The 20671-nt window shown below is 45.3% G+C and overlaps 1 protein-coding gene across 1 annotated transcript in view; it reads left to right on the plus strand.

Moving 5' to 3' along the window:
• The first annotated feature begins 3092 nt into the window (after positions 1 to 3092).
• SLC6A5 (solute carrier family 6 member 5) overlaps positions 3093 to 20671 on the plus strand; it is a 70318-nt gene continuing 52739 nt past the window's right edge. The window contains exons 1-5 of the mRNA XM_082236338.1: positions 3093 to 3150; positions 4635 to 5132; positions 9867 to 10011; positions 13825 to 13956; positions 15473 to 15646. Of these exons, the coding sequence (XP_082092464.1) occupies positions 3148 to 3150; positions 4635 to 5132; positions 9867 to 10011; positions 13825 to 13956; positions 15473 to 15646 (952 nt within the window). The 5' untranslated portion in view covers positions 3093 to 3147. The remainder of the gene's footprint in view (positions 3151 to 4634; positions 5133 to 9866; positions 10012 to 13824; positions 13957 to 15472; positions 15647 to 20671) is intronic.

Consider the following 20671-nt stretch of genomic DNA (forward strand, 5'->3'; position numbering starts at 1 on the left):
AAGAGGCAAATCCCAGATAGGCAGCCCTCTTCGCTCTGCAGCAACGCGGAAACAAAAGGCTCCCTGGACGCAGGAGGCGCTTTGAGCACAGACCAAGCGCTGAGAGTCCTTCTTGCCGCGGTCTTTGCTCTGAAGCTCCTCTCTGCAGCGGGCTGGGATGACGCGAGTTCGAGGCCCCCCTCGGCAACGCAGTTGCCCGCCCTTCTTGCCCTCAAAAGGAAGAAAGGTTTAAATAAAGAGGGAGGGGGGAGCTGATGAGCAACGGGCAAAGGTTGTGGAGAGTTAAAGAACGGGAGGGAGCGCTTACCAGGTTTAGCTATTTATAACATCCCTTCAAATCAAGAAGATCAATGAGTACGAAATTGTTGGCGCCTGATGTCCGCTTTATTAAATATGACGCAAATAGACGCGCATTGGACCACCTTAGAGAGTGCGGAGAAAGGGGCTTGGGATACTCCCTGTTAACTCTTCCTCATGTAGAAAATAATCTGATGAATAATACACTGGATGTCTCCGCACAAATGAAAGCTAATTAGATTACATTGGAGACAAAATGAATCTATTTCCATCTACATTTCTTTAAGCGCTACAACCGCTTGCTTTGGTTCTCTTGTGGAACCCCCGCGTTGTAGTTGGGTGAGTTTGGGCGCTGCGAAGATTAGTTTTGAGAATACTGAGAGAGGGGAGGCTCGGGGGGTGTAATTTAACCACTACCGAGATCTTCTTGCATAGGAAAACTAGCTCTATATTATTCTTCAGCCAACTTCTAATGACGTTAATGGACTGGTTTGACTTCGGTAAAAGTGTGTGAGAGAGGGGCGGGAGGAAGCTCTGAAAAGTTAAATGTTATGAGCATGGAAAGTACCCTGTAACTCTCTTCCTAGTTCACTTAGTTAATCACCCATTTGCAATTATGTGAATTTCCACTTCCAATTCATCGACGTGGCTAACAAAATTCTGCTAGTGTGTTTTTCACTGGAGACAAAGATTGTTGTTACTACTTTATTGTTCCACTTTCAAATTTAATAAATTAACAGTGCGCTAAAATGGCCAGAAATTTATGAGCAGATTCCTGTAGTTCGAACCCTACCTTATTTATTGAAGTCTCCTGCTCCGGACAGTGAAACCGTGACAAACACTAGTTTTTTAAGATGGATGGCTTGACTCTTTTAATTTAGTTCATGTATTTTAAAGGGATTACTCTAATGGGGGGGGGGGTCTGGGTGACACCAAAAGTAAAAAAAACCCTCTGTTCTGTAACCCACAGCTGTATCTGCAATTGAATTGAAACCTTGGGCACGATTCAGCTACAGCTTGGTGCTTTTAAATGGCGTTGATTTCAATAGGATAGTTAAGCTCTCAGAGGCAAATAACATTGGATTCAATGGGACTTACTCTTGCTGAAAGCTGAAGTCCTATACACTCTTACCTAGGAGTAAGCCCCACTGAACGCACTTCTGAGTGAGTACAGGACTGCGCTGTAAGAAACACAGTAAGGGAAACATTTCAAAGCAAGATACAAATTATTTTATTTATGTTCTGATAAATACTCCCACCACCACTGGTGTATATGCGTGAGCGGGCCACATTTTTCTTAATATTTTTTTTAATCGTATATTTTGATTCACGATTTTTATTTTTTTTAAAGCACACAGCAGTGCCTTCGGAAATAAGTCCTACTGTTCAGTGCGGTTGAGTCTCAAGTGTGCCTGAACTCCTCAAGTGTGCCTGACTCCTAAAAGGCCAAGAGAGCTGCCGGCCCAACTTTTTAATAGCATACCTGATGCTGCAGCTCTGAGATAATGTGGGTTAATAGAAGTTTGCTAATGTCTTCAGTTGGAATCCATGCTAGACATCTGAAGGGCATCGAACGAAGCAGGAAATTGCTTGTATTCTTAAATTGCAAGTGTGCGTTTCATAATTTTATACACAGAGATACATAAAAGGCGGATGAAATATTCTTTTCCACAATGTGCACAAGGCCACTATGCATACATACATACATACATACATACATGTTCAAAACTCACGCTGACCCTAAATGCGTTTGCATTGATTTTAAGGGAAATTGTTTCCTCATAAGAGTGACTTGTTAGGACCGCAGCATGTACCCTGTACTGTCCAGTTTGGGAAGCGTGCAAAAATTATAATCGTGTTCCTTTTGCGGCTGCTGTTCTGTAACTAAAGCTTTTACTTACACATCGAAGCTACATGGGAAACAATGAGCCAGAGCTGCTTAGAGAATCTCGGGAATTCTCTAGGATGCGCAGAGTTGTCCAAAGGGCGCTTCAACTTTGCGCATGAAGATTGGATCCAACAGTTCCTCCTTACCTGCTCAACCTCAAGCATTTTTAAACGCATCAAATATGCTCGGCATGTCTTTTTCTCTTCACCCCACTGCCCTAAAGATGACCTCGATGGATATTAACACATTGCTGAGCTGCTTGGGTTGATTTCGTCTGTGTTATGTCTCCCGTTGCGTTTTGTGGACAGAAGCCGGGAGAGGGGAGATTCCTCCCCTTTCCTGAAGATCTGTTACATTAAATCAAAACGCTGCCGTGGCCAGCCTGCAGCTGAAAGGCAGAGAGAAGAAGGCGCACGGGCTGAAGCGTCTAAAAAAAAAAAAGTCGAAAGACGTGGTGGAATGGGGTGTGTCCATTGCAGAGGTTCTGGCTTGAAGCGTAAGGAGACGTAGAGCGGTGCTCGGAGGAGGGAGGCGGAGGCGGGGAGGTCTTTCGCGGCTCGCGTTTGTGCTTTGGGTGCAATAGGACGTGTTCCTCACATGTTCTTTTTCTAATTACCAGCAAGAAAGTTCTGCTTTCGTTGGGCTTGGCTTATTCAGCATATCCCCCCTCCCCAATGAGTCACACCGAACACGTAATCCTAACCGCTGCCTGAGTGACAGCGAGCCGGCGCGCAGGCTTCTTGTTGTCCCTTTAAAATCCGAATCCAAGGGTAATGATTTATCAAGCTCGTATTATCAAGAAAATGTCATACGAAGGGCACCTTGCTATGCACTGACGCAAACATAGTCTTTCCCACGGAGGTATAGAAAGCTTTGGTCTTGCCGGAGCAAAACCCAGTCTACCCATTTTGCCTGTGCTGCTGTTTTTACCTCTGCGGGTTCTATCTGATGCTACTTTAGACATGGTAAGTGACGGTGCTCTGGGTTTCCCCCTCTCTTTTCTGTTTCTTTTGGGAATGTTTAGGCTGGAGGGGAATTGCATTTTACTCTTAAAATGAAAAGTGGCTGCAAATTAAGTTTGGGGATGTGGTTCAGCCTGCAGTCCTGAATACACTTCCTTGAAAGTGAGCCCCACTGTACAAAGTGGAAGATGCTTCTCAATGGAACATACATAAGCAGCGCACTGTTAGACTTGGGAAAGTGTCGACTGCAGTGGGGAGGGGACGAGTGGAGGCGTTGGCACTGTCCAGGGTCCTGAACGTCCACATTCCTGTGTAGAGAGCGTTCCGCATTCCTCTATATACTAAAGCGGCAGTGGGAAGGAAAAGTGGGGAGGACATGCAAAAATGTGGGTGTATTTCAGTGCAAGAGTAAAATTTGCTTTCTTTACTGAAGTTCTGCAGCTGCAGTTATTAATTAAGCGCGTTTTGAGGGTTCTCGACCCTGAAATCCAAATGCAGACAAGAAACTGCCTACGTGTTTGCTTTTCAGCGTCGTAAAGGGTTATTCTCTTAAGGGCAGCAAAATGTGACTTTCTAAAGTTGTGTGATTTTAGTTAGCACCGTTGTTTATTATAACACACACCTTCAAAAGGATTAAGAGATGTAAAAAGGGATGTAAAAAGTTAAAACACAGGCTGGAAGAACGTGGCCAATATTTAATACTGGTACAGTACAGGCGTCTTAAATATTAGCAATGCAATACTATACATGCCGACTCAGCCATTTTGTGTTAACTGAGACTTACTCCCAAGTATAGTATAGTATGGTATAGTAATAGTATAGTATAGAATTGCGGCCTAAAAAATAAACCTCTAGATTTTCCTGTGCTGAATGAGAAATAAATCCCATTTACTTCTGAGTAACATGCTGAGGATTGGAATTTCAGAAAATACAGTTTAGCATTTGTTGTAATAGATAATGTGCCTTTAACGCTTCTTGCAGACCTTTTCTTTTTTCTACCATTAGACTAAATTATTGAGAAAAATCATTACTGGGGGAATATAGGAACCAATATTATTGAGTTTCGCTATGTCTCGCTAGCTGCATCGAAGGCAGAATGCCGACCCCCCCCAATCCAAAGCTAGTGTGCATTGCTGAATGACAGAAAGGAAATGGGGCGTAAAATTAAAGAATCTTTCTACAATGGTGCTAGGAGAAAAGAGCATCCGACAGTCGTGATGAGAAAATCAAGGAGGTTTGCAAGCAGAGAGCTGGAAGCGATATTGCATCTATCTAATACTGGAATCTGAGGGCGCCGATGCAGTTCTAGCTTACAGTATGAAGATTAGCGAGGGGAGGGCTGCCTAAACCTGATCTGCTGCGACGCCTTCGCGATTATCTTTAGCAGTGCAACCACAATACAAACACTTTATGTCAGGGACGGGCCCCTTGTCCTGTGGCAGGTCCGCTTTTGCTTCACTCTTTTCAATGTGCCTCTGCTCTTTCAGGATTACGCCAGTCAAAAGGAGATGAGCAAACAGCTGGTGAACAGCCCGGAGTCAGCCGCCTCTGGGCCACTGGAAAGCGCCGGGATGATAAGGAACAGCCCCGAGACGGAGCACCCGCAGAACCTGCCTTCCCAAGTCCCGTCCCAGCTGGCCGAAGTCGCCACCGCTCTCTCCAGCGACAACAAAACTTTGCCACCCGACGAAGCCAAGGCAAATGATTCCGAGAGGACCAAAGTTGGCATTTGCAAACTCGCCCCGGTGCAAGACTCTATAGACCCTTTCCCTCTAAAGAACGCCCCCAGCGCAGGGAACACCCTCCAGGCCCACATTGCCCCTTGCAAAATCCCCCCGTTGCAAAGCACAGACGGGGAAGCTAATCAAAGTATTGGTAAGAGCACACTGGAGCAAAACAATGCCAAGGGCGCTTGGGTGAACATGAGCCAGAGCACCGTGGTCTTGGGCACAGATGGGATCACGTCTGTTCTCCCTGGCCGTGCGGTCACTGAGGTAAGTCGTTTCCCCCTGTTACTGCCTTCTCTTTCTCTCTGTCTGTCTCTCTCTGTCTTCCCCACCCCACGTCTTTTCGGATCTAACACAAGTGGTTCGAACATAGGCGGATGTCCACCAATGCCACTTTCCACGTAAAATGCATCCCTAATAGAAACTTCGGGCATACTAAATCAGATTTAGGCTTGGCAGTGAGCGATCTTGAAAATAGTCCTCCTCCTGCGTGCAGTAGAAAGAAGGAAAACGAGGGTCTGGAAATGATGACAATGATGATCTAGTTATTCTTCTCTCTTAAGCACAAAGACTTGAAATAACTCTTCTCTCTCCTTCCTGGGGCTCAGGCGCCAATTAGGAGAAGGGAAGTGGATCTCCTCCAACAGATCATAAAATGTGGTCATTATTGGACACTGGAGCGCGAAAAGGGAAATCGATCTATAAGGCGAAATAGAACTTGGCTAAAATGTTTCCCTGTTGCTGAGTAAGTCTATTGAACAGGCTGGACTTACTTCCGAGTAAACATCCTGAGACTAACTGCGTAACTACCCTGTTCAACGCACACATATTTCTTTCCAATCAACTGCGCAAAAAGTCATTCAGTATTCGCCTGAGTCTGGGAGAGAAACTGACACGCAAAAGCAAACAAATATGAGTATTTATTAATTTCTTAGCCGACCCATTCTTAAGGTTTTGGTGGGCAATGACAATTGTAATACACACGGGCGTATGCATATTTCCACCTACTTCTGTGATTATGTATCTCTAGCTAGCTTGGCAGAGAGAAACCATAACAAAAAAGGATTAAGTCCCATTGGCCTCTTGTCGTTTGCTGCGGCGGGACCTGCCACCTCCAATCGAAAAATACTCATTACCTTGCACGGCTTTGTCTGAGCGCTATTCATAGCTGATTAACCTAATTAACCCGATCTCTTTCTCTTTCTCTGGCACGTGCGCGAGAAGAGTCCTCCTCCCCCTCAGAGGAGCATTTGTAGCTGCGACTCCAGTTTGCCAAAGTTCACTCTTCCTTCCCGGCTCTGAGCGTCCCCAGCGCCGCTGTCCAAAAGGGACCCTTGGGGAGCGCTCTTGCCTGTCGAGCAAACGGGGAAGGCAATCAAAGCGAACAACAAAAAACCACCCAAGCAAAGAGCCAACCGTAGCAGGCCCTCTGCTCGAAGCCCCACCGGGCCCGGGCTCTGTGATCAATCACTCCATCTCAGACAGTTCAATCGTCACTCGGGGTCAGTGAGCAAGTCCCGGGCACTGCGGTGTGATGTAGAAATGGGGCCGGGCTGGTGAAAGCGCGCACCTGGTACCCTGGCAAGACAGTGGCCTCTGCTAAGAAACAGAGGCGTCCACGGCTAGAGGCAGCGCTGTCTTTCTCCGCTCTGAAGGGGTTGGTGCGGAGTAGAGCATGCTGCGCCCTCCCGTCCGCATTCACACAATCCGGAGCAGCGCATCTATAGTCTCGGTTAAGGTGTCCGTTTGACTGCTTTTCTGGTCGTGAGCAGTACAAGTGCAAAGACATCAGATTATGTGGTTGGCTCCCCGTGGGCTTAAGATGTGCAGTTAAGGCCATGTACATTATTGTGGTTTGCAAAACCGGATTTGACTGTACATCATAACCACTGAAGGTTACGGTGGAAGCTTCGCGTGAGAAGCTATCAAACGCAAAGGTGTTCACTTTTCAGAATGCCGTTATCACATGTTCTCGAGTGAAGGACAGATATATCCGCCCACTTAGCACAATTAAGTTTCATCACTACGATTTAAAACGATCTAAGTGTCAGTGCTCAGAGGAACAACATTGGGTTACTTTTCAGAAATTCCGCTAAGTTAGATGGAGATGATAAAAAAATTCCTTCCAGTAGCACCTTAAAGACCAACTAAGTTAGTTCTTGGTATGAGCTTTCGTGTGCATGCACACTTCTTCAGATTCTTAGATGGAGATGGTTCATTTGTGGGCTCAGCTGCATGTGGTGGACAACGTTGCCTAAGTAGCGAGCAAATCTGAAGATTCAGTCCCCGCGGTGCATTTTTTGTTTATTCTTGCGATTTGATTCCTGCTACCCACGAGAAAGTGGGCATTTTTTAACCCGTTTCCGGATAATCTACAGTTTGAGACAGTGTCCTCTTTGCCCACCCTACAATGCAAACTGGTGTCCAACTAAAGAAAAAAGAAACTGCGTTCGTACACTTTTAAAATTAAATTTATCTTCCGCTTTTCCTCCAAGCACCTCAAGTTGGCGTGTTTGCTTCGTCCTCTCTCCATTTTATCTTCACACAGCAACCCTGTGAGGTCAGTTTGGAGCGATAATGTTCGGCCCAAGGTCAGGGATTTGAAGCCTAGTCTCCCAGATCGAAGCCGGAAGCCCTAACCCCGTGGCTCCCAACATGGGGCACATCCTCCACAGGGGAGCAATTTGATTTTTAAGGGGGGGGGGACAATTCGAGAATGTTTAGACCAAGTTAATGGCTTCCTCCACGTGAATAGGAGTTCACTTTTTGAATAATAAGAATTATATGGGAGGGGCAATCAAGATTTTAGAGGTGCTTAGGTGGGGCATGGCCAAAAAAGGTTGGGAACCACTGCTCTAACCACTACACCACACCACACCGGCTACAGTTAACCTCAAGCCAAGGACTCATTCGCCCTCAGTCGCGGCGGAGTTTACATATCAGGGCCGCGACTTTTATTATTTGATTTCGACAATCGGCGCACCGCTTGATCACACTGTATCTGCCAAGCCGCGCGCGGGTGTTGTGTTCGCCGGAGGGAGCAGGATCGGGTCCGTGGGGAAGAGAACCTTCCTCCTTTCTCCCCGCAGTCCCGATGAACCGCTGGGCTCAAGGGCGCCAATTTGAACAAAATATTGGCGAGGAAGGATTAGGACCGGCCCCACATCATCGATCATATGACACGGTGCGCGCACAGTATTTGAATGGCAAATGCCCCTCAACTTAGGGAAGCAGCGCCCCCCCCCATATTTAACGGGGGCGAAGATCCCTCGCCTCGGCCCTTAGGAGTTGCCTATTCGTCCAGAAAGGGAAACTTTCAGCCCTTCAGTGACAGAGGGACTGTGCCTTGCGGACAGGGGACATCCAAGGCCCTGGGGCGGCCTAGGCCTGGAAGAAGACAATGGCGGCCACTCAGCCCTGGCGGGTCGAACCAAAGGCCAGCGCGCAGGTCGTGCGTCATGACGCGGTTGCTGCTGTATCCCAGCGAAGCTGAGGAAGCCTGAATCTCCTCCTCCTTCTCCTCAGGACAGACTTTTCTTGGGACTTCAGGACCCTCCCCAGCGGCGCGAGCGCCCGCGCGTGTGTGGCGAGTTTACTTAGGCTGAACTTCCATCACCTCGCGCGCTCCCGTTCAGGTTCACCAAGCCCCGAGTTGGTAGCGTCGCCAGTGCCTTCAAGTGGTCTCCAGGAGGACATTCCCCCCCCGAAAAATGCTTTGCCTCCTCCCCTCGGCCGAGCCCCTCCACCGAAGCGTATATGACTGAAGCTGTGTGGCTGTATATGACTGACGCTTTGTGGCTCCAACCCAGCTCCAAAGCGGCGCTTCTCATCGCCACAGGCCTCTTTCCCCGCTTTCTTTAGCTCTTCAGTAAGTTCAAGCGCCTCTCTCTCTCTCTCTCTCTCTCTCTCTCTCTCTCGCACACACACACACACACACACACAGCCCCATCCCGCCTCGCTGCTCTTCTTTCCCTAAGCAGTGACTGGAGGGAGAATGGACCGTGTGGTAACTGGGGGTTGAGGGATGGCAAACGACCAGGGGGACAGTTCACGCGCCCCGGGCAAATGTTCCCCAAAGCGCTGTGCGCGAGTCATTAGGGCGCCAGCTCGCCTCTCCCAATCGCTTACTGCTTAACTCAGCCACATGAAGCCTTGAAGTGGGACCCTCGGCGCAACTCGGTCTCGCCTTAGGCACTGTCAGGTTTTTCCGCTTTTGTTCTAATCTTCTTCCCATTCCTGCCCAGGGCATGCTTGCTCCAAATGCCACTGGAGTTTGCCTTCCACATTCACACGTGGGGGGGGGGGCAGGCAGGGAAGCTGGCCAGGGATCATCTTATGACCTCAAACTCGGAGGAGGACATGATCAGAAGTCACGTCTATTAAACTCTCGTCGATTTCAACAAGGAGGGATTTAAACACATACATAACTCTGCCAATGGGACTTAAAAGTGCCTGGGGCTTTCTCTTGTTTTGTGACAGAGCCAACTGCAGATCAGCGAGTCCTAAGATTCCCAGCGAAGGACCTGTGTGAGTGAATCACCTCTACCTTTCCTAGACCTAGAGGACATTTTCAGTTCATTCTTTCCCCACGCCACGATTAAATGCTGTAGTAATAATAATAATAATTTATTATTTGTACCCCGCCCATCTGGCTGGGTTTCCCCAGCCACTCTGGGCGGCTTCCAACAAAGATGAAAAATACACTAAAATGTCACATATTAAAAACTTCCCTGAACTGTAGCTCTCAAGGGTCCCCTAAACTCAAGACCACTGTATTTTCTTGCTATTTTTCTTGTGTTTATTGTATGGACTGATGAATAATAATAATAATAATAACAATCTATTATTATGTATATAAATATAAAACCAATTACTACTGCAACTACAGCGGTGCAGTTTGCCTAGGGATGGCAGCTCAGACATTTCCGCTTCTGAACTCGTTGTGTGCTATCGCGTCGATGTAATTGTGTTTCTGTTTCTGTCTCCCTCCAGCCGGAGGAGGAGGATGAAGGGGACGAAAATAAAGCCCGGGGAAACTGGTCTAGCAAGCTGGACTTCATCCTCTCCATGGTGGGTTATGCAGTAGGGCTGGGCAATGTCTGGAGGTTCCCGTACCTGGCCTTTAAGAATGGGGGAGGTATGGATTTTCCTCTCTTTTTACACCCTGCAGCTCAGAAAGGGGTAACGCTGGGGCCTTTGATCCACCAGCCGGGTTAAACGGAGCGCTGAGCTTGAACGTAAACTGCTTCCTCAGTCAGCTTAAATTCGAGTTCCCCACTCCCTCTGGTTTCTGGATCGGGCTTTCAGCCAGTGCCTTAGAAGCAAAGGGGTGGGTGCTGCTGATGGCGAGGGGGGAAGGGGCGGGGCAGGGGGCGGGGTCAGAAGCTGTCCATCGTCGGAAACCCGCAAGCCCTGTTCTAGAAAACCGGGGCAGCCAGAGAAATCGATGCCCCTGGGTTTCAAAGCGTGATTATCTATTGATCTTGGTGTTCATAGGAAAGGTTACTTCACCTTATGTTAGAAGTACCCATTAAGCACCCCATATCACGCCCCTATCCTATAATCTGCATTGCGTGAAGAATGAACAAAATAGACTTCAAGGCATACTTGCGGGTGAAGTAAATTCTAATCCGCATTAGTGACCCGGAGTAAGGTCTTTATTCCACCCGATGCGGACGACAAGTGTGCGATTCTATGTTATCAGTTAAAAGCAAATCGTTTGGTTTAAGGTCTGCAGTGAAGCTCCGCCACTGCTGAAACTGACCTTGGCGAAACCTAATAGACTGTACAGTATACATAAACAAAACATAAAAGGACTGAAGGAGTGCTGGATGGATCTCTTTTGAAACGATGTCATCTGCTTCCAAATATGCATGCTTAGGATCGGCTACGATCTTCCAGCTGTGCACCCAGCTGAGGTCAGCGAGACTTGCTTCTGAGCAAACAAGCGTTGGAGATCTTTTATTCTTCCAAATGTTTCGGGGTGACTACCTCGAAGTAAAGGGAGCGAGGCAATCATTTCAAAGAGCAAATCAAGCGAGAGCAGATTTTCGCAGCAAATCCTTCGGAAAGAGTCTGCATGCAGATGATCATGGTTGCAATTCGACGCAGTCATTAAGAAATCAGCCCTCTTGAACTAATGGGACCCTTTGGGGCCCAAACTGCACGCTTTAGGTGCAAGGTCTCCCGAAGCCCCCTTTAAACTGAAATGCATCAAGGGGAGGCTGCCAATTGAGCGGAGGGGGCGGAGAAGTGTCTGCTGCCTTAGCCCTTTCCCTTCCGACTATTTGTTCCCTCCAAATTGTCCCCCCCCCCAAACAGCTTTTCTTCCTTCTTTTGGGAACTTCAAAATAAACAGGCAACGGATTAGGAACTAGAGTCTGGAAAGTGAAGAGACAGTAAAGCTTTCTACCGACCTCTCTGAAAAATAAAACAAAATATAATTGATACGGCAATCAAGCTCTGAAAAACTGCGTGAGAATTTTTACCAGTCCCGTCCACCGAACCTTCTTGCTTTATGGGGGAAAAAACCCCTATTTTGGAAATTTTTCCCCACCAGTTTTGACTACAGTAAAGGGGGGGGGGGGGCAACATCCAAACTGGGAAACCACAAAGATAAAAATATTTTCATTTATTAGAATTAGACAATGCCTAAAACAAAATGATCCCCACCCCCGTTCAGAAACGAAAGAGATGTAACATACCTCTCACAATCACAAACGAAAATAGTAGAATGTGCATTTAAAACATCCCGGCTTTCTCATAGTGCATTATTGCCATGAATCTCGACGTTGCTTTAATTACTATAGGAGTTTGGCGATTTCCTTTCCAACCCGTATATTACATACAGAGAAAACAAGACCAGCCTTACAGATATTAGAATTTCATGAGCGAAAAAGTGCATATATTTTCCCCGCTCTGATTAATTGGACTAAGCCTAAACGGCAATTCCTCACCTTCTGCTGAACGCTGCATGTTAACATATTTTTCTCGTTTGTATGTCTCTATGTATATATAGCCCCCTATCACTGTTTAGCTTACCCATTGTCATTCATGTAGTCAGTACACCCAACACCACAAAAGTCACCTTTCTTAGGAAGATAGGAAGCTGCCACATACTGAGTCTAAACCATTGGCCCATCTAACTCAGTATTGTCTACACTGACTGGCAGCAGCAACCCAGGATTTCAGGCGGGGTTTCCTCCCAGCCCCACCTGGAGATGCCGAGGCGTGAACGTGGGACCTCTGCATACGAAGCAGATGCTCCACCCGCTGAGCTTTTTCTGTTGTTTTGAGTGAAATCACAGGATTTTGCAGTTTTGGAGAAAACTTTCAACTTCACATAAAACAAAAACATGTGGTTGTCTCAGAATCTACAAGAAGTGGTTGTTTATTATGATTCAATTTCAAACGGTGGGGGGGGGGGACTCGACTCTGGTTATTCTAAACCTCAAGGTTTCCAGGGTGTATTTTTTATCAATACCCGATATATATATTAATCAATCAATCATCATTATTCCACACACGTGATTTACCCAACATGCCATTTAGCCAAACTGTTGCTGAATTCGGGTTAGGGCTCAGTAAATTTACTCCCAATTCAGGATCTCAGTAAATTTACTCCCAATTCAGTGGGATCGAAAGAAACCACACAGACGCACTTATTGTACCTAATCCGAAGCCAGTATACCCAGAAATATAGCCTATCGAGTTCATTGAGGATCTCTCCCAAATATGGGTAACAGAACAGGCAGATTAAGGAGCTGCGTCTCAAGTTTGCGCAGGCGCAGTCCCTGGTCCACCGCAGTCCCTGGTCCAGCGCAAATTATTTGTCTTTTTGACATCATTGCAAAGCTCTCCTGATTTCGACTTCACAACAGAATTCTGAACAGCAGTCTCAGCGTGGGGAGTCCAAGTTTGCTGAGCTTCCCTCCTAATGTGAGTCTACCACACCACAGCAGCGGCTGCGGGCTATATTTTATACAAGTAACGAACACAGTTGCTTGGAAGACTTCATTGTCAAATGCATAAATGCCATCCCAACGTGATTTATTTTAAAATTTGAAATTAGGAGCCGGCTGTTTCCAGCGCAATCCCCACCCCCTCACCCGCCCCTCTTAAAAACAACGCTGACTTTCCTCTCCAGGACACACTCCAGGAAGCCCTGAGACGCAGTTGTAGGTGATGATGAGAGAAATTATGAGTAGTAATTGAATTAGCTGCACCACCTGCAGCAAGTCTGGCAGCCATTTCCACTCCGAACAGTCAGCCTTGTTTGACACGGTGCAGAAGCAAATCCATAATATGCCCCAAGGAGAAGGCGGGTCAGGAGCGGTTGAACTGAACAAGGCAGGTTTTGTCGAGGTGGCTAGAAGGGGGAACAGCCCTGCACAGGCTGAGATCTGGCACGTATTTGCCAGGAAATTAAGTTCCACTAAATCTAATAGGGTTGACAACCATCTGTATACACAGGATTGCCCCTTGAACTGGAAGTCTCGTGGATGCAGTCTTAGTAACCCGTACAGAGTTCAGTGGGGCTGCTTCTGGGTAGATATTAGGAGTGGCCACCAATGTGTTTTCTTTAGCCTGCTTTCTTTACCTTCAAAATAAGGATTGTTAGGATCAGCCTAATTTTGTTTTAATATGCCCTGGTAATTATAACTGTGGGTTTTATGGGGCATGAAAATACCTTCTGCCAATCTGACCAACATGCAAAGCTTTCCCAAGGGAGAGAGCCCTGCTTTCTGCCGACAAAGCATCTCTGCGAAGGGTTTCTAAACAGGAAATACATTAGTTTCAAAAAGTTTGGTATTGCTCTGCAGGGGTTTTGGGGGGGGGAGGGTCGTAAAGTGCTTTTGCAGTGCACAAAACAGAACAGCTACAAAATGTCAGGGCTGTGCCCTTTCCCACCTATGCTGTCCCTGAGATCTGTATTCTCTTCTTCCATTAGGTGCATTTCTTATTCCCTATTTGACAATGTTGGCTCTGGCTGGGATCCCCATCTTCTTCCTGGAGGTTTCTCTGGGGCAGTTTGCTAGTCAGGGACCTGTGTCTGTTTGGAAAGCCATCCCTGCCTTACAAGGTGAGCTGAGCAGAAACAATGCCTTGTCCTGTGGCATTTTGTGTGCATGGTGTGTGTGTGTGTGTCTTTGTGTGTGTGTGTGTGTGTCTTTTTAACTCGGAGATCATGGTTTTCCTTCAGTTCAATGCAAGAGAGATAGCATGGGCTCTCCTCTGTGTGGCACTGCTATGAGAACAGTGGCTGATGCGCTGCAGTCTGACTTTGACCTTGAGGTGACCTTGCAATGACTGATGTAGTAGTAATGCAGCACTTTTCTGCTTTAGTGGATCCATGCTGCACTTCCCAGCAGGAGGAGAGCATTCCACGGCTGCATCACTTTTATGGTGTCACGTACGTCTCATAAGAAAATAGCACTTCCCTTCAGTGCTAAATATCTCACACATACCATGCCGCATGGTACTTTCCCACTTCCCTTGTATAGGCAGCACTGGGGAGAGCTGTTTCAAGGTTCATGTTGGCTGATGTGGTGGTGACAAATGTACTGACATGAAATGAGAAGAAGCTTTGAAAGATAATTGGACAAATTGGTGGAGGGCATTAGGCTATCGATGGTTACTTGCCCGATGGCTCTGCTCTGCTTCCATGGTCAGAGGCAGTATGTTTTTCCTGAATACCAGTTGCTGGAAAATGCAGGATGGAGTGCTCTGGTGTACAAGTCCTGCTTGTAGGTTGTCCCCTGATTGTCCCCTGTGAAAAGAGGATTCTGAGCTAGATGGGTCATTGGCTTGAGCCAGCAGGCTTTTCTGACACTCTTAGGGAATTGCAACAAAACAGTGTATTCTAAAAGCATTAAAAAGAGACTTTATTGAATAATCAAAGCATTATACAATCCAGCAAGGCAAAGAACTAAGTAACAGCTTATTATAATCCCATGATGCAGAATTAGATATTACTTTGGAACATCAAGATCAATCCAAGATCAATCAAGATAATGGAAATATTATTTTTGTAGAAGCAAGAGTGCTGATATTAATGTAGAAAGCATTTATTTTTGATCCTTTAAATTTAGATCCCATAGAGTAATAAATCACATGTGGTCTTCAAGAATGGGGTGACAGCTCCACTGCCCTCTTATATGGCAGCCCTAGATGGATTTTGTGCCAAGACAAAAATATTCTGTTAACCACTATGAATTACATTCCAGCACAGCATTTACTTGGGAGAAAGCCAAGCTGAATTCAGTGGGACTTAAAAATAGATAGGATTGAGCTGCATGGCGTGTTGAACTATTTTCAGTAATAGAAAACGCCTGAAAAATAAGATGCTATTTAAACTAAAATGTGTTCATGTTGTATATGACTAGGCAGCCTCAATGTTATCCTTTAGTTCACTCTGGATTATATTCGATGTTAGCCCTACTCAGAGTAAACCCATACAAATTATGGGATGTGGCAAGTTTAGGTCCATTAATTTCTTTCGCTCTACTCCGTGTATGAACTAGTTGGATACAAGCCTATGTATTTTTAGTAGTTTAAATTGTGATCCTCCCTGATCCTTGATCCTCTCTTTTTTTCAGGCTGTGGCATTGCTATGCTGATTATCTCTGTCCTAATAGCCATATATTATAATATTATATTGTGCTACACACTTTTCTACCTTTTTGCATCCCTTGTACAAGTGTTACCTTGGGCTTCGTGTAACAATCCATGGAACACACCGGATTGTAGAGATAAAAACAAACTTTTATTAGGTAAGTTAGAGTATGCTTTCCCTTCAAATCTGTATATATGACCATTCTGTACACTCAAATCTGTATATCTGACCATTCTGCCTTAAAATACAGAGCAATGAGTATTCTCAAGTATGTCTCTATTGTAAATGTTTGTAGTAAAAATGAATTCTGCAATTACACCAACTTTTCACACCTTCATTTAGACTTCCTTATCTGCTTATTGATTCTGCCAACATAGTGCCATAGTAACTTCACAATATACTGCAAACCATAGAAGAAAGGAATCCAAAGGGCCAACTGAGTCCAACTCAAGGCAAAACCATATTTACATCAATTTTCCACAATTCAACTCACCCAGTCAGGACTACAGTGCTCCACAAATGGAGAATGCAGTGATTTTACCCAGCACATGCCTGTCAACTTTACTGCTTTTGGGGAAAACTGATTTTGGAGTACAGTATTTCTGGGAAGCAGGATTATCCTTAAAAAAATAATAATAATTGCAGAACTAATTTATTGGAAGCAGCAGCAGCACTAAATAGATCTAATTAGTGGTGCATTCCAATGCTTACTCAGAAATTAGTCTCACTGTGTTCAGTGGGGATTACTCACAGGAAAGTATGTCAAGAATTCCAGCCTCCTTGACCCAGAGCTGAAATTGAATCAGTAAGATTTATTGCATGCATCTTCCACTTCTATAGATCAGGCCATGGTTTACCAGAGATTGTTCTGGTAAACACTTCTTACTTTCAGTCTTCTCTTGGGGTGACATTAATACTTGCAAACAAGGCTAACTAGATTTCATGCAAAGCACTGGGGATGTGCGGGATTCACTCACAAATAGGAATAAAATGGATGCAGCATATATATATGCATCTTTATCATTTAAGTCAGGTACAGTATCAAACTTCCAGTGGTGTCACACTGTATTCCACAGAGTGCATTCTGTTTTTGAGGAAAACAGTAAGTGGGAACTGGCTGAAATATGTATGACATTTATGAAATTTGTGACCTGTAGGTCTACATGTGAGTTGCACAATGAAAAGTGGGGGGACATTTTGGTCCCCAACAATTTGGATTAAGGTTCAAGATTCCAAAGTGTGGCTTTGGTCACATAGTCTGACATATTTCCATATGACTTCCATATTTTCATTTAATTGTTTATGAAAACTTTACTATCCTGTCTTTCTTTCTTTGGGAAAGATACCCAGGATTGCTCAGAAGCCTCATTAAATCTCACTAAAAACATGACAACTTTTATTTATTTATTTTTTACTTTAAGAGTCCATGTTAGAGCAGATGTTAGTTGGCACTTTAAAAAGGAGGGTTTTTCCCTTGGTGGCAATGTCAGCTTTCTGATACTCCTGAATCAGTGCTAGCTGTTGACCACACAGCTAAATCTTCATGTAACGAAAGAGAATGCAATCCCCTACAAAAGAAAAGTTTGGTTATAGGGGGAGAGAACCTTAAAACAACAACCGAAAGAGTTGTGTGCTGAAGATGGTGATGTTCAATTTCTAATGCAAATTAACAAAATGGAAGAAAATTGTTTTCAAATGATTATTCAAAATAACATATATAGTGGAAAGTGACTTGCAGCGATGTCACAGGCACCTCTAAACTCAGGGGAAGGAAACATGTGGCTCTGCAGGTGTTTCTGAACCACAACCTGTGGCCCTCCAGATGTTATTGGACTATAGTTCCTATCAATCCCAACCAGCATGGAGATGAGGGATGATGGCTGAGACTCATAGGAACTATAGCCCAACACCTGGAGGGCCACAGATGCCCCTTTCCTATCTAACTCCTATGTAGTATGTGAGCCAAGACACTTTCTCCACACCAAATGATACAACAGTCTCATTTGGAAGGGAAAGAATAGGGTTTTGTTATGTTATTTTATAACCAGCAGCTCTAGCTAGCATTTTGAGTGTTGATAAGTAGCAGTTCCCACTCAATGAAGCTAAGGCAATGTCATTCATTCAGTCAGTCCAGTCATGGTTGCACAGTCCTTCCCAGAACAACTTCAGCCTCTGTCTTGTCAGTGACTCTTGTTGTGGGAAGGTGTCCTTTGACGTAGGGCATTATTATGATCCCACATGGGTGTTAAGGGCTTTGCCCACAATTCATCTGAAGTTTCATTCTTATCAGTGAACTAATTTTTTAAGCATGCTGCTTAAATGGCAAGAGATCTAGGAAGAGGAGCGGCAGGATAAGAACCTCATTAATAATGTTGTCATGGATATTGACTCCAGTGCCAGATAGGCAAACACAGAATAAGATTTCAAAGATAAGGTAGGGAATAGGTGGTGATGTTTTCAGTGTACATTCCAGGAGCAAAGGATGCCAGAGTTTGGCAGTGCATATTTATTTGCAAGTTAGTGGGGATTTTGGTGCAACACTGTATTGAGGATTGCAGTCTGAGTGATTGAATAGTGATCTGTGGCAGATTTTATATTCAATACGGATTTTTCTTACAATTAAAATGACTACAATATGAACACACGGCTGTGTCATCAGTACTGGTAGAAAGGATTTTAGCAGGTAGGCAGCTATTGGCATAATGAGATGTAAGTTTTAAATGTCTTTTAATATAACTTTTAATGATGCAGCTATTCTGCATCTCCATCCAGTAGAAGAACCAGCTCTACCATTAAGCAGAGTGAGATCGTTGACTCTGGCAGCAGATGCTGGCTGGTAGTTGTGAGGTGTTGGAGAACAGAGCTGTGTGTATTACAGGTGCTGTTCTGTGCCCCAAAGCTAGCTTGTAGACCTCAGGAATGGTGGAGGACACTGTCCTGTAATCAGGATTAAAGTAAGTTTCTCCTGCCAGTCCACTTGACTTAAGTACAGTGTTACCTCAGGTTAAGAACTTAATTCGTTCTGGAGGTCCGTTCTTAACCTGAAACTGTTCTTAACCTGAAGCACCACTTTAGCTAATGAGGCCTCCTGCTGCTGCTGCGCCGCCAGAGCAAAATTTCTGTTCTCATCCTGAAGCAAAGTTTCTGGGTTAGCGGAGTCTGTAACCTGAAGCGTCTGTAACCCGAGGTAGCACTGTACATGAAAGTGGCAGGAGGGGATGCACACTCTTGTTTGCTTCAGGCAGAAAAATTTATTGTCAGGTCAATCCTGTATGGTGGTTATCTTAAGCACAGGCTTGCAATCAATGGCACTCAACATCTTGTTTTTGTGTATAGCAGGGATAGAAACTCAGCAGTCCTCCAGATGTTGTGGGACCCATCATTCCTCACTACTGCATCCTCATCAATGGCAGCTATGCTGGCTGGAGTTGATGGGTGTTGAAAATCCAGTAGCATCTGGAGGGACAATGGTTCCCCATCCCTGGGGTATGGCAGGACCCATCACTCCACTGGAATAAAACTTGTGAATCAGAATTGGAATTCTAAGATAGCATTCTTAACTCCTGCACTAATCAACGTACTATACCATACTATACCGTAAAAACTTCTTTGCTAGTACGAAACGTCTGAGGTTGTGATCCTAAGACTATTTACTTGGAAGTAAATTCCAGTTATATTGATGGCTTATTTAAAACAGCAGCAGGGTGGGGCGGCTAATCCCCAGTTTGTGATGCCTGATCTCCCCCTGCCGTTCAAATGCTTCTAGGTTACTGGTGTGAATAAGGCCATCTTGTAGCTAGCCTAGTTATCTAGTGTTTATTTTTATTTCCCCCCCAAAGTCACACATTTCAATATATCTATTATAAACACATAAAATGAATATTTTCTTGGGGGAAAGCGACATATCGAAAATAATGGTTGATATGCTTCAAACCTGTATCTACCTGAGCTTTTATTATATCTTCCATTAAAATATGCCAATGGGAGCCAACTTATTGAAGATGGACTCATCAGTCCATTCAATTTTTATGTTGCCTTTACTTTTATTGTATGTATATATCTTCTTCACATTTATTTCCCACCACAGGAATGATAATTAGAAATGGGGGCCTTTACATGGCTGTTTATGAAAGCTAGTTTCCAATGTATCCCTGCCACTAGTCGCCACTGATGCCCAGGGTGGCGTTTGTTTGGCCTCTTTCAACTATAATTTGTGGGTGTCAGCTAAATAAAATAAATGCACAATGGGAATGAATGTGCATGAGATGGGCTTTTTACCACACTGGCGCTGTGGGTTAAACCACAGAGCCTAGAACATGCCATTCAGAAGGTCGGCGGTTCGAATCCCCACAACAGGGTGAGCTCCCGTTGCTCGGTCCCTGCTCCTGCCAACCTAGCAGTTCAAAAGCACGTCAAAGTGCAAGTAGATAAATAGGTACTGCTCCGGCGGGAAGGTAAATGGCGTTTCCGTGCGCTGCTCTGGTTCGCCAGAAGCGGCTTAGTCATGCTGGCCACATGACCCGGAAGCTGTACACCGGCTCCCTCGGCCAATAAAGCGAGATGAGCGCCGCAACCCCAGAGTTGGTCACGACTGGACCTAATGGTCAGGGGTCCCTTTACCTTTAAAGTAAGTTTTTACTGTGTTACTTTCTGCAAAATACAAAGTGTGTGGGGGGGGGGGAGCACAAGCTATCTGAGCACCCAAGATTCACACCTTCCAAATAGTAAGTGCAGCAAGAGGCAACACATCTCACTTGTGCATCTTCTCCCATCACTGCCTCTTCAAAATATGTCAACTACATACAGCTAATTTATCAGAGCAGTCACCAGGGGAATGCTGTTGAAAATGGTTTCCCCATGGAGAGTTGCCCTTGGCCAAGCTGTAAAGCAGAGGGAGTTGACATAGTAACCCCTAGATGTTTTGGTTGACTATTCCCATCAGCCCCAGTCAGAATGACCAATGGTCAGGGGTGATGGGTGTTATAGTCTGACAGCAACTGAAGGCTCCCCCTGCCACATGGTATAGAACTGCTTACTATGTGCATCTTCCTCCTCATGCACTTCATAGTACTGTTCAAAGTGGACAGTAGGGTTCCTGTCCCTCCCTTGATTCTCTATTGTCCTTGCCAAACCACAGCCTTCACACATGCTCCCTTCACTCAGCCATGCTTGTATCATACCA

This window comes from Podarcis vaucheri, assembly GCF_965113315.1.
Source record: "Podarcis vaucheri genome assembly, chromosome: 1".
Taxonomy (NCBI): Eukaryota; Metazoa; Chordata; class Lepidosauria; order Squamata; family Lacertidae; genus Podarcis; species Podarcis vaucheri.